Below are 15057 nucleotides of genomic sequence, written 5' to 3'. Positions count from 1 at the left end.
CGTCGACCCAACCTTGGTAAAACTAATCCCCTTTCTCGTTGTGATTATCACGCTCCCAGTAGTAAGTTTATTAATCGTGTTTGTGTTCTGATTTTCTCTGTAGTTTCCTGTGTTCCCGTTTCCCGTCTGTCTCCTGATCTCCCGTCGTCTCCCCGTTCCTGTATTCCCGAGTTTGTTTAGTTAGTCTTGTGTTTGCATATCTGTAGTGTTTTGCGTTTGTCCGTTTGTATTATTAAACGTCTATTTTGTAATTTTTCTGTGTCTGCAACGGGTCCACCTTCGTGTTATACCTGAACCGTTCATGACAGAGAGAGAGAGAGAGAGATCAGTCGCCCCATGTAAAGAAGCTGAGGGCTCTCGAGGCAGTGGCCGTGGATTCGACAGCAAGACCTGTCCGCCTGGTTCTTTTTTTTGACCGGGGCGACGCGGAGCTCGTTTATCCGCCTCAAGAGGCCCGAATTTCACATTTTATATTCTATATTTAGAACCTTTCAATGCCTTCTTTTTGTATATTTGTTTTTGCTAAATGCTGTTCAATTCTGTTAAATGTGTGAATTCTCCCTGTGTTTCTATGTGTATATCTGTATGCATCCGCTAAGTACAAAATCACGGGGTCAAATTCCTGGCATGTATTTCGTTTCCATACTAAAGTTGATTCTGATTCTGATGACTGTATATTCTATACATACTGTGGTCCAGTGGGCGGCGCTGTGCCCCTAAAGTTGGTATTGCAATCCGCCAAAAACACAAAGAAGAAGAACACTCCGCCACAGTAGGTAGCGCTATGGCGTTAGGTACCTTCTACTATGGTTTGGCCATACGCAAATAAACCCAACGAGGAAGAATCACGACGTCCCCACGCAAGTCAACACATCTGTGATGAGCTGGGAACGGAGCGAGACGTGGACATAATATCCATTTAGTGGAAGTGTATTGTAAGAACAGCCATGGAACTAGTGCTGTATTTGATATCTGCTTTCATCCTCCTTGTCCTCATTTTGTTGGCGTTGAAGGTGCGGAGGAAAACCCAGGGAAGTAAGTAAAGTTAAAGCTAACGTTAGGTAACAGTGGTGAGCTAATGCTAAGCGCACAGGGAGAAGGCAGCCTGGCCTTTCTGCCAAACAGGTTTGCGTGGACCCAAGCTATCTTTACCCTCTGTCCTTTCCTTAACTTTACCAAGTGGTTTTGTTGCCTAAACTTAAGAAGATTTCTGCCAATAAAGGCACACTTCTCCTTGAAATGTGCACTGTTAGCATAGCGCCTAACGACTTTAACATATCACATGGCATATTAACGTTTTTGACAGTCCTGTTTTGTTCATTGGCATTATATTGCATATTTATGTAGTGACAGGAAACAGTCAAGCTGACCCCCCCCCCCCCCCCCGTATTTTTATCCCACCCTGTATTCCCCCCTGTAGTTTTTTATTAATTTTTTATCCCCCGTCGTTATTTATTTATTTTTCATCCCCCCGTAGTTTTGTTTTAATTTTTTATATCCCCCTCCTGTAGTTTTTTATTTTCATTTATCCCTCTGTAGTTTTGTTTTAATTTTTTATATCCCCCTCCTGTAGTTTTTTATTTTCATTTATCCCTCTGTAGTTTTGTTTTAATTTTTTTATCCCCCTGTAGTGCTTGTTTTTACCCCCCTAGTTTTTTTAATTTTCATTTATCCCCCTGTTGTTTTTGTTTTAATTTTTTATATCCCTGATTGTAGTTTTTTATTTTCATTTATCCTCCCGCAGTTTTGTTTAAATTTTTATATCCCCAATGTAGTTTTTGTTTTAATTCTTTTTATCCCCCTGTAGTGCTTGTTTTACCCCCCCCCCCCCCGTATTTTTTTAAATTTTCATTTATCCCCCACTGTTATTTTTTTATTTTCATTTATCCTCCTGTCGTTTTTTTATTTTCATTTATCCCCCTGTAGTTTTTGTTTTCATTTTTTATCCCCCCTGTTGTATTTGTTTTTATCCCCCACTGTTATTTTTTTATTTTCATTTATCCCCCTGTTGTTTTTGTTTTCATTTTTTATATCCCGACTGTAGTTTTTTTATTTTCATTTATCCCCCTGTTGTTTTTGTTTTCATTTTTTATATCCCCGACTGTAGTTTTTTTATTTTCATTTATCCCCCTGTGGTTTTTGTTTTCATTTTTTATCCCCCACTGTTATTTTTTATTTTCATTTATCCCCCTGTAGTATTTGTTTTTATCCCCCCGTAGTTTTTTTACATTTTCATTTATCCCCCACTGTTATTTTTTTATTTTCATTTATCCCCCACTGTATTTTTTAAATTTTCATTTATCCCCCACTGTATTTTTTTTATTTTCATTTATCCCCCACTGTATTTTTTAAATTTTCATTTATCCCCCACTGTATTTTTTTTATTTTCATTTATCCCCCACTGTTATTTTTTTTATTTTCATTTATCCCCCACTGTATTTTTTAAATTTTCATTCATCCCCCACTGTATTTTTTTTATTTTCATTTATCCCCCCGTAGTTTTTGTTTTCATTTTTTATCCCCCACTGTATTTTTTTATTTTCATTTATCCCCCCGTAGTTTTTGTTTTCATTTTTGATCCCCCACTGTAGTTTTTGTTTTTATCCCCCCATGTAGTTTTTTTTGCATTTATCCCCATATAGTTTTTTTAATAATCCCCCGTAGTTTTTGTTTTAATTTTTTATCCCCCCTGTAGTGTTTTTTTTATCCCCCACTGTAATTGTTACCCCCCTGTATTTTATTTTTATTTTTTTAGCCCCCCCTGTAGTTTTATTTTTTATTTTTTTATTCCCCCTGTTGTTTTTTATTAACTTTTTTTTATTACCCCTGTATTTATGTTATTTATATTTATTCCCCCTTGTATTTTTTTTTCTTTTTTTTTTTAGACTTAGACTTCTCTTTATTGATCCTCTGGGATGAACTTCCAATTCAATTCAATTCAATTTCCGCAAGGAAATTGAGATTTCTGCAGCTTACAAAAAACACAAGGGAGGTATTAAAAAAACGCGTGTTTCAGTGGTTGACTAAGGTTTAACAGTTAAAGCTGTATTGTTTTTATTGTTTACTATTTTAAATGGACGATGTGCTGAAATCTTGTAAAGTATGTATAATTTTTTTTACTGTTAAAGCTGTTGGACTTTACTATTGTATGTTATTATTGTATGGTTGAATGTGGATCCCAGGAAGACTTGCAAACTATGGCAAAAGCTAGTTGGGATCCTTCAATAAAACAAAAGAAAACAAATTATTTTTGCAGGAATAAGATATGTTTGCACCGGTCTTACCCCACTTCCAGTGCCCAGCTTCATTGTATTCACCAATGCCATGTACTGATCAGATACTAGTGGTTTTCTTTTTCCTTTCCCAGGTGATGAGGAGCAGCACAGGGATGTTATCCAGGCAGTGGGGGCCCCTCAACGGGCAGCAGAGGAGCGAGGAGCCGGTATGCCTCGCAGGAGGAGGAATCTTGCCACAGTGATGGCCAACAGACGGCCAAACAGAGAACCTGTGGAACATGGTAAATACTTTCAGTTCTAACTTTGTTTGGGAGCAACCATAGGTTCGATGTTCCCTGCTTTTCCCAAAAAGGGTCCTATGTTATTTTTCCCACAATCAGTGCTGAATTCCATGAAAAATAGGTCTATGTAGACCCTAACACTACCCCCTAACCCTGACCGTAACCCCTAACCTTAACAGAATGCTGAATTAAATCAGCAGAGGCTTATGCGGCCGGAGAACATAGTGACGACCCCCCTTATTTAATGTAGCCATTAGGCCAATGCTTAATCTAAGAGTTGTGAATAAGTCTTTAAGAACTTCTGGGGATCTTTCTCTTTAGATTACATTATTAAGAAGAAGAAGAAAAGAGAAGAAATAAGTTAAGATTTTGCTATAATGGTTGTTTCCTATAGTATGTCTGACAGAGAAACCCAAGAAGCACAAGAGTTCTATTTCAATTCAATTTTATTTACAGTGCCAGATCATAACAAAAGTTACCTGAGGACACTTTACAGAGTCGGTATAGACCGCACTCTATGCCTTATTTATGATTTACATAGACCAAACAATTCCCCCGTTGAGTATACAGTAGCAGGAATGTCGGAAAGACCCAGCTCTGTGGAGGACGGACATCTGTCTGTACCGGTTGGGGAGGAAGAAAAGGAGAGAGAAAGAGAGAAAAGACAGACAGATGGACAAAGACATACAGAGAGACATTTCCAGAGATGCAAGCAACCACAAAAGGAACAGGAACTATAATAATATCTATAATAATGTGAATATGACTCATATGTTATGGCAGTTAATACAGCAGAATAGTAGAAACAAGCACAGCTAAGGTGACAGAATATGACAATGATAATAATGGTGGCAAACATGATCAGTGATGAGTAGCGGTAATAACAGCTGTGATACAGTGAGACATACCACTGATGGTGTTTTTATGGCTACCAATTTTATAATTTATACAACAGTGATAGTATATATGAGTAACAGTGATAATAGTAGCAGGAAGCGTCATGCAGGACCACGGCAGCAGGCACCACCACGATCAGCAGAGACCTGAGAGATGACAAACACAAACAACTCCGGGGAAGAAGTTGAATTAGTAACATGCATTGATGAGACATGAATTATACAGACAGAGAGGAGAGAAGCTCAGAGGATTAGGAACAGGATGATCCCCCCGGCAGACTAGGCCTATAGCAGCAGCATTAAGGGCTAGTAAGCCCTAGCAATAAGCTTTATCAAAGAGGAAAGTTTACTTTTATATATGGGGACGTGTCTGCCTCCCGAACAACAGAACAACAGGGTTCCTGCATAGATTCATTGAAAAGTTCAAAACTATTGAGACAGAAATCAAAGGTGCCAAACTGTCTTTAGAAGTTGCAAGTTCATCACTTAGAGTCCAACAATAAGTAGAATATAGTGTTGTCACAATACCAAAATTATGACTTCGGTACGATACCTGCCTAAAATATCTCGATACCGATACTGAAACGATACCACAGCAGAAAACTAAAACATCAGCAAAAGTAATGGAATAAAATATTAGATGACAAAATGTGGAACTTAAAATTATTTATTTTTATTCATTACAACACTTAAACTTAAAAAGTCAAAATAAATATAGAGATTTTTGTCAAAGCTGCAGAACTTTATGCTTATGCTTCAATACTACTAATATTATCATCATTATTTCAGGCTGATAGTTAACTTAGCTGCCAATGTGGTTACAAGCATCTCTGTGTCCAAAAAGACAAGTGTCTTGTGTTGTTTATTTGTCTTGTTTGCTCTCACAGATTATTTAATGACCTGATTTTCCATTTAAAGCTCAGTGTTTGTAGTAGAAAAAAATTAACAGCACATTAACTACAATTCTATTCAGCATAAAAATAATTGTAAATCTGGCAATTCATAAAATAAGATAAAATACAAATTGCAAATTTCCCTTTTGTGGGACGAATAAAGTATTAAGTTGATAAAATTCAAACCTTGTATTATCAGCCTGCAAACTACATTAGTGCAGTAAAGTATAACACAAATGACCCAGACCCGGTGGAGGTCTGTGCTCTTACCATACCATTTTCTAATAATGTAAATTACAATATATCTTGTAAATTTTTGACAATAATGTACATGCTATGATTATATTACTAGCACCGGTTGACTTAAAATGAGTGGTGTTGTTTATCATACTTGTGAACACCAGCGCATGTTATCGTAAAGTTCATGTCACCAGTGTGAACGTTGCGTTAGCAGACAGAGATATGTGGAACCACATCGGACTGTTAAACAGCTTCTCCCCTGACTGCCTCCTGCAATTCTGATGGGGAAAACAGTTCGCTTGACTTCATCCGGGGGATATTTAACGTTATCTATTGCTAACCTGCAGCTCTTTGAACTCTCGGTGCAAATCGGGGTGTCTGTCCGCGAGATGCTTCGCCAGGTTGGACGTGTTGCCTTCCTTGGTCATCACCGACTTATAGCATCTCTTACATACGGGCCTTGTGGTGTCCGTGGGCTTGCCCTCGCTGTCTGCAATGTAAGCGAAATATTTCCATATTTCGCTCCGTGCGGCTGCTTTTACAACAAGCCTCGGACGGTCGGCAGGAGCACTCATGAGACTTTCGGCCATGTCTGTCTCGCTCTGCTCTGTGACTGTCTGTCACCGTAAAGCCACGCCCACTCCGTCTGCAGGCAGCGAGGAAGCAGAGAGAAGCTGCACAGACACGCTGTCGCAGAAAATTCAGAAAGTACCGATACTAATAAAACGTGAAAAGGTATCGTTCTTAACGGCTGGGTACCGCGGTACCTTTCTAGTATCGGTATACCGTGCAACACTAGTAGAATACAAGTCTTAATCGATGCGATGTTAAAGAACTAATTTAATCTTTTTCTACACAGAAAATGTCATTGAGACACTGGGACTCATTCTCAAGAGAGACCTGATTAACATACAACAGCAAAACAACAAACGTTGCATTCGAAATCGTTCCCTATCATAGAATTGTACACGATTTTGCGTAGGGGTTTGAATTCTCCATGGTTAAGTTCATTCACTATATAGTCCACTATAAAATATCCGCAATGCACAGCTAATTTGAGTGGACATACGATGTACACTACATTGTACTCCCGTATACCACAATGCAATGCGGTCGTGTTTTACCGGAGGAGAAGAAGAAGCAGAAGAGGTGCCAACGGTAGCCACAGAGCTAACTGCAGTTACCAACAACCGCTGCTCACAAGCTGACTCGTTCCTCGCGAGCTTACTGCTGTTACTTGCACATGAAATAAACTTGCCGTGGACTATTAAAGCTGGCACACAACCATTGTAAACCAGACTTTAACACACAAACATCAGTACAACCTTTGACCGTCCTCCTGAGTGCAGATTTGAATTAGAAACAGAATGTAAAATGGGTTTACAGCTCTGTTTGTTTACATGATGCTGGACGCACCCGCTTCCGTCATGTATATCCGGCGTATCTGTTGACGCAGCGAGTTGTTAGAAAATTCCAGCATAATGTCATTCCCTATATAGTGCACTATTTAATGAACAGGATTTATAGGGGATAGAGAGTGAGTGAATGAGGGAATGATTTTGAAAAAAGTTACATAGAACAGGACATTCACACAAGGAGAAAATAGAACACAGTCCATAAAAGTGACAAGTGTCTAGATAGTTTTAAATGACTGCCAAAACAAACAAGATCAGACCCGCCCACACGATCTCTCCAGATTTCATAAAATGAGTTTAAAATTTCCAGAGGAACCACTCTGGAAAGCCTCAGTTCTTGTCGCAGTTTGTTCCAGGTGGCCGGGGGAAGAGTAGAAAAGGGCCTTTTTTTTCAAATTTTGTCCCGACCAGGAGGACAGGGAGCGTGAATAAGTCCTTGGAGTGCAGGCTACGGCAATATTGTTTATACAGTATATGTACGTGGATAAATAAGAGGGCAACAGAACAGGGATGGATTGAGAGAATAGAGAGTGAAATGTGTGTGAGGGGTTTACAGCCAGTTACAAATCTCTGAGGTCCAGGATAGGCGGCCCCAAGGAGATGAAGAGATTGAACCGAAGCGTTAACGTAACATGTAACCAGTGTGCTGTTCATTTCAGAGAATGAGCCTATGGAGGAAGAAGAGGCGGATCAGGAGAACGCCCAGCTGACCGCTAAAGTCGGAGCCAAGAAGCAGAAGAAGCTGGAGGAGAAACAGGCCAAGAAAGCCCAGAGAGAGGTGAGGGAGGTCCAGACTGGACACTAATCCGAAGCTGGTTTTGTGTACGTAGTCGCACTGGAAAAATGAAAGCTAAGGATAGAATAGAATCTAAGGAGACAGGAAAAATGATTGTGGAAAACCACACTCAACAAGTCCCACTATCTTTGATAAAATTATTAATAATTATTATAGTTATTATAGTATATTCAAAAGAACGTGGGACAAACCCAGCTCTATGGAGGACAGACATCTGTCTCAACCAGTTGGGGAGGAAGAAAGGGAGAGAGAAAGAAAGAAAAGATGGACAGATAAGACAGTCCCAGAGATGCAAGCAACCGCAAAAGGAACAGTAACTATAATAACGTGAACATGACTTATATGTGTGGTCAATATAGTAGAATAGTAGAAACAACTACAGTTTAGGTGATAGACTATGGTGATGATAATAAATATGGTGGTAAATATGATCAGTGATGAGTAGTGGTAAAATGAAATCTCAGGTCACCTAATGATCCCGAATGACATACGCCCTAAAGTTCTGTTCAGATTGAGCTGTTAAATGAGAAATGAACAAATGACTTCCTCTGCCTGATATCATAGCGGACTTTATTTGTTCAGCATTCAGCAATGTATGTTTCAAATTTCCAACTAGCTTAACGGTACTCCGTACACTACTTAAAATTATAGTTACAGTGTCACAAGACAACCGATGGAAGAGGATAAGGTGTGAAAACATGTATTTGAGTTCAAAGTCTTTTAAAGTCAATTAAGTTCCATTTACAGTGCCAAATCATAATAATCAGAACCACTTGCCTACATCTGTAATTTATCATTTCAAACAGGTACATTTCCAAACTAAATGAACACAGCAGAAGTCATTCCCTTGTACAAAACGGGGGATAAACACAACTTCACAAATTATAGACCGGTTTCTCTACTGCGACAATTCTCAAAAATTCTAAAAAAAACAAAACAAAAAACTATTCAGTTACAGGTTAGCCACATTCATAGACAAACATCAATTACTTACAGACAGTACAGATTCAGCCCAACCCGTTGAACAGAACTTGCATTTTGATGGAATCAATTGAGGAAATCACAAACTCTAGTACAAAAAAGCATTTGACACAATCAACCATGAAATACTTTACAATAAACTGGAACGGTACGGCATCAGGGGTTCGTTTTAAATAGGTTAAAAAGTTATCTGAGTAACAGGAAACAATTTGTGCAGTTGTGTGACTATTCCTCTTCATGTTTGGATATTACATGTGGTGTACCACAGGGGTCAGTACTGGGTCCACAATTGTTTATCCTGTACATTAATGACATATGTAAAGTTTCAAAGGTGCTCAAGCTGGTATTATCTGCAGATGACACAATTATTTTTTGTTCTGCGACTCATCTACAGAGACTATTGGAGGTGATAAAATAAGATAAAAGGCTGGTTTGACAAAAATAAAGTGTCACTAAATTTGTCCAAGACTAACGTCATAGCCTTTTGCCATTTTAAAATATATTCTCAAGTAAAGATAAAGATAGCAGGAGTGGACATTGAAAGAGTGCATGAAATTTAATTTGGTGTGATAATAGGTGACAAGGTCAATATGAAAGCTCACATAAAACATGTACAATCTAAACTGTCAAGAAGCGTTTAAATGTTGAGCAATGTTAAGCATATTCTGTATCACAAGTCACTACATATCCTATACTATTCCCCGGTTTTGCCATATTTCGTTTACTGTGCAGAAGTCTGGGGAAACGCACATAAATCTGCATTGCAATCACTAACTATACTTCAAAAGAGAGCTATAAGAATAGTTCACAAAGCTCAATATCGAGACCACACAGATTAATTTCTTTAAAGTCAAAAACAATAAAATTCATCGATATTATAGAATGAAAAACGGCGCGAATAATGTTCAAAGCGAATGATAATTTATTTCCTGGTAATTAACAAAGACTACTCTTCAGTAGAGATTGGGGTTATAATCTGAGGTGGAAAACGGACATTGTGCGTACGACAATGAAAAGTTTCTGTATCACAACTTCAGTTTGGAGTTGAGTCAATGTACATTCTGTCTGATTCAGTTAAAAAATATGTATAAAAAAGGAGTCTTCATAAAGTACAGAGAGGAAGAAGGAAGCCAAAATCACAGATTATTAAGATGTAATAAAAAATAAACAAAAGTAAAATTATAATAATCAAAACATAAATAAAAATAATTGACTAATAAGTGTCTAGGCAAAAACGTCTAAACTATATATTATGAAATAGATTTAAAAAGGATTTCAATGTGATTAAGTTTGAAAATGGAGAAGGGGTAGTATTAAATAAGTTAATCTTCTCACTACTTTCCGGACACGTTAAAATGTTTAAATATTAAGTTGGTTATTTTGTGTTCCATTAGTGGCAAAAATAAACCAAAATATATTATTCTGATTTTGTTATTATTATTATTATTGTCCTGTTTTTTTTCCTTATCTTTTTATGCTGTTATTCCATTCACATGTTCCAAATCAAAAACAACAGAAATAAAGGTTCTCAGGACACTTTACGGAGTAGGTAAAGACCACACTCTGACTTGTTTATGATTTACAGAGACCTAAAAATTACAGTGGCAACGAAAACCTTCCCTGGCTGCTGAGTTCTGACCCTTTTTAAGGTCTTCTTAAAGTCATAATTATTATATATATTCTTTTTTATTCAGAATTAAAAAATAGAATCTTAAAAGAAATGGGCCAGAATTCCACACGTCCTTTAAAAGTCTTAAGTTCATAGTTGGCCCACGTCTCTTGCCAACCGGGACAAGACCGAACCCTAATCGGGGGCACATTTACTTCTGGAAAAGGACAAGACTGCCTACGTAACTCGTTTTGGACTAGCGCTTTTCATCAGAAGCGAGCTAATCTGCAGCGTCAACACGTCTTGTTTGTTCAATAAACAGACAAAAAGTCAGCTTGAATGAGTCTCATGGAGTGACACACATGCTTGATTGGGTTGTAATACAGCTGGATCCCCCAACTAAAAATATTTTCAACTCAGCACTCAAATCATTTGTATTTTATTTTGCCACATGGAACTTATCCTCCTTATCCGCAGCTCTCACCCCTGCGATGCAGTGTGATGCCTTCACATGCTCCGCACTGATAGGAGGTCCGAAGAGAGAAGGGGAACGACGTAAAAAGTGCTGCTAACTTTGCGGCGCATTCCGCATATGAAAGTCCCCACAGACACTCAGATCATATTTTTGGGCAAAGCAGCAGATACAAGGGATTTCATGAGTGGGTCATTGCTCAATTACCATTGTTATAGGAACTATGGTCCACATTCTGAAAATCAGTTGAGCATCCACACCCCTCCCATCAGTGTTTCACGATTCCTCCCGCCCTCACCTTCTAACGACACGCCCCCTCTGGCAGAGCAAGATGCTGGCCGGTTAAAACACATGGCTAATGTATGCTAACATGTGTTGACATAGCTATCAATAAAAGGCAAAAATGAACTGTTTAACAAAAAGTCTGCTGACTCAGCATCTCTTTTCAGTCCCTAATCCTGGCGTAGCCTTCTTCACCGTTCAGAGGAATCCTCCATCTTGACTCGTCTTTGGTTCCTGTGTAGCTCACATTTCTGCCTTTTCCTCGGTCGACTCACGTTTTCTCCAACCTTTGCCGTTGGGGCAAGCAGAGGCCTCTTGCTGGTATCAGTCTTTTCAGTCTCCATGGTAACAGAAGCTCCGGTAGCTGAGCTGCGAAGCCGCTCAGAGTTTACAGAGAGGGAGTGGGAGGGGACGAGGGGATTGGATGGAGGGTACGAGCTAATGGGAGCCTTCCGTGATGGACGGCTCCCATTGGTCAGTTTCTATGCAGCCTGAGAGACTGAATGGATTTTTTGGGTTCTTTTTCTATTCATATTGTGTAGATCGGACTACAGGACCATAAGCAACGTATAAACGATGTTAACAATAATTACCAATATTCCAAATGGTAGACCATAGCTTTAATGGAGAATTAACTAGATGAAAATCTTACAGAATACAATTTTAATTTTTGCAGTAGCATGGAGTGTTGTGTGTTCTTTTATTGTATTGTATTGTTATTTTATTTTTCTATTTTTCAGGCGGAGATGGAGGAGCGGGAGGAGAGGAAGAGGATGCAGGAGCTGAGAGAGCAGGAGAGACGTCAGGAGGACGAGAAAGAACGGCAGCTGGAGCAGAAACAGGTCACACCCTTGGTCCTTTCACCACAGTACATGCCTACTACAGGACACACACTCAAAATGGTTGCAGTTTGGTTAGGTATAGGCACCGAAACCACTTTGGTTTAGGTGGGGTGCCTTGCAGTGAAGTGTGCATGTTGTGTAACCTACCAGACTGCAAATACACCCTTCTCACAATCCTGCAATATGTTTCTGAGACTCTGTGCTGGTGTTTATTCAGGAGGAGGAGGAGCAACGGGCTAAAGAGGAGCAAGAAAGACGAGAGGAGGAGGAGTACTTAAGACTCAAAGCCTCCTTCACTGTAGAGGATCAGGGAGAGGAGGAGCAGCTCACTGAGGACCAGGTCACATCTCTGCTGAGCTCGTACCATTTTAACATTCCATTGATAATATATTTTAAATTGTTTTTTGTTCTTTACTCTCAGTCACGCAACCTGCTGCAAGACTTCATTCAACACATTGAGGTGAGAGGTAACGGACTCTTCACACTCCTACTAGTCCTAAAGTATCTAAATATGGTGTCATTTACAGTGTTTCTCCTGTTCTGCAGAGCTCTAAGGTGGTTCTCCTGGAGGACTTGGCTTCTCATTTTGGGATGAGGACACAGGATGCCATTAGCAGACTGCAGGACCTGTTAACTGAAGGCTCCCTAACAGGTTAGTGTGACAGAGGCAGGTGTAAAAGAAGCTGCTCATAGTTAAAATTAGGCGCGTTTTGATTTAGGTCAAATGTTGCCGTCGGGAATGTTTCAGGTCACGCCCTCTCACTCGGCGTGTCTCCATTACAAAAAAGTACCCCAGAGGGATTTACCAGACTCCGGAGATGATGTCATCATTCTGAAAGGGCTTCGATCGCCCGCGTAACCGCTTAGTGACAGGTTCGACCGTGAAGTCACATAAGCGACGTGTAAAGCGCCGAGATAGAAGGAGCAGAGTTTTCTAGGTTTCTTGTCGGGATGTTCACGCGCATGGTGCTGAAGGTTGTGGAGGATTGTGTCTACTCTATACTTCGCTGTCTTACGTTGTTGAGTACTACTACTTCACATCCAGCTTATAGTGCTATCCAATCAGCAACCAGGGAAGAAAAAAAGTTCCTCCTCTTCAGTTGGGCCAACAAAATCCCGGTGAAACGGCCTTTGGGGGCGGCTCTCATTCAAATTCGGGGCGTTTAGCGATGGAGATATGCCTTATACTGGAATAAGTATTACCTGAGGTATTTTTTCTGAACCATTTGAGAACTGACATGCCGCATTCAGACAGGGCTAAAACCCCTAAAAATATATTAAGTAATATATTACGTGGTGTTGCTGATTTAACATGAAACCAAGAACGGATTTGAGGAAAGATGTTATAAAAGGAAAATTTGGAGTTGGGATCTGTACAAAAACTAAAAAAGAAGCATGACCAACTATTTGCATGCATGTCATTGCTGCAACTGCATTTTTTCCCGTGTCCAAGAGTTGTAACAACTTTAATCTCCAGCCATGCATCTTTGACCATCTCGATTAAGGCGATACCTTTTAAAAGCTCACCATCAGTTAATGTCTCCAAAATGTTGACTGCAGCAGCCATGTGAGGTCGTTCCTGATTTACTCGTAGCTTTTTTGTAGATTTGGAAAGTACTTTTAGCGCTAAAATGCTTTGTGAATGACACTTCTCTCCTAAAATTAGGAGTTACTCCTAAATCAGCAAGTAAGGACCCACTCTTAGCCTTAAGATGTTTTGTGAATATGGCCCCTGGTAAAAATGCCCTCACCCCACGCCCCCACGTGAAACTAATATCAGCAATTATATACATCAAATAAGCCATCCAGACAATCCCTGAGAAATCCTGGAGAGTAGCTAACAGCCAGATGTGGCTAACACAGATTAGCTCGGGGTAGTACGGTGAAGGCATTAAAATGTCTTTATTAACCACTAATACTGCTCAAAATAACACCAACCCTCCACAGTAGCATGAGAAGAGTCCTTACACACAATCCACTTGAATGGACTTTACTATGAGAGGAGCTGGTACAGGGTCAGTAGGTAAGTCTTTAAAACACTCTTTTAATAAACTCTGGGTTCACTAACTACGTTGTTGGTAGTTTTCCTGTGTAGGGACTCTTCTCATGCCGCTGCAGAGCTTTGCTGTTATTTTGAGCAGTATTAGTGGTTAAGAAAGACGTTTTAATGCCTTCACTGTGCTGCGCCGAGCTAATCGGTGTTAGCCATGTCTAGCTGTTAGCGACTCTCCCGGATTTCTCCATTAATACTTATTACATAAATAAAACTGTCTCAATGGCTTATTTGATTTATGTAACTGCCGAAAAAGACCCTGGGATGATTTACCGCCAGACTTACTCTTTAAGTTGATAGTCCCTATTGTATTAAATGAATTATTATTGTATGTTTCCTCCAGGAGTTATTGATGACAGAGGGAAGTTTATCTCCATCACCCCAGAAGAGCTGGACTCAGTGGCTCGTTTCATGAAACATAGAGGCAGAGTTTCCATCACAGAGCTGGCTCAGGCCAGTAACTCTCTGATCAACCTGATTCCCGAGAGCCGTAGCACCGCCTGATGGACTCCCTACACTGCAGGATGCCTCGATGATTGACGAATAATATAATCTGCGTGTAGATAGCACTCACCTGTTGATGAAAAGCGCATACTGGACTGTTCTGCTAAGGCTGGTGTTTGGTTACAGGTGATGTCATTATGTTTTGTACTTGATATTGACATCACGGCTCAGTAGCCTTTATTCACCAGTAGGTGTCAGATTTCATATAGATTAGGAGTGGGTTGATTTACCTAAAAGTTGAAATTAACATACAGCAACTACTGTGTATGACATTAAATTATCAAGTCCATCAACATGATAAATGGATATTTTGATCATTTTGAAAATTAAAAGATATACAGAATGAGATTTATATTGTTTTCTGCATTTGGTTTTGTTTATAAGGGCTGCAAGAGGATACAATGTACTTATTCAATTAAATCCAGTTGATCCAAGTTAAACCAGATGTACCAGAGTTTATGATACTGGAACTCTACTTCTCACCAAATTTTCACTTTAATGTGATGATTTTCAAACAATGTGAAACTTCACATTTTGAGGCAGAACCATGTCTTGAC

General features: G+C 39.4%; 1 protein-coding gene across 1 annotated transcript; it reads left to right on the top strand.

Annotated features, from left to right (window-relative positions):
* The first annotated feature begins 869 nt into the window (after window positions 1-869).
* Window positions 870-14856, top strand: ddrgk1 (DDRGK domain containing 1). The gene is made up of 8 exons (XM_083938292.1): window positions 870-1035; window positions 3368-3517; window positions 7621-7739; window positions 11842-11943; window positions 12161-12283; window positions 12365-12403; window positions 12490-12595; window positions 14340-14856. The coding sequence occupies exons 1-8, from the start codon at window positions 948-950 to the stop codon at window positions 14498-14500; spliced, it is 888 nt and encodes a 295-aa protein (XP_083794418.1). The 5' UTR covers window positions 870-947; the 3' UTR covers window positions 14501-14856.
* The last annotated feature ends 201 nt before the right edge of the window (window positions 14857-15057 follow it).

The sequence above is a fragment of the Echiichthys vipera genome, assembly GCF_963691815.1.
Source record: "Echiichthys vipera genome assembly, chromosome: 23".
NCBI classification, from domain to species: Eukaryota; Metazoa; Chordata; class Actinopteri; order Perciformes; family Trachinidae; genus Echiichthys; species Echiichthys vipera.
This window is presented reverse-complemented; position numbering and strand designations above follow the sequence as displayed.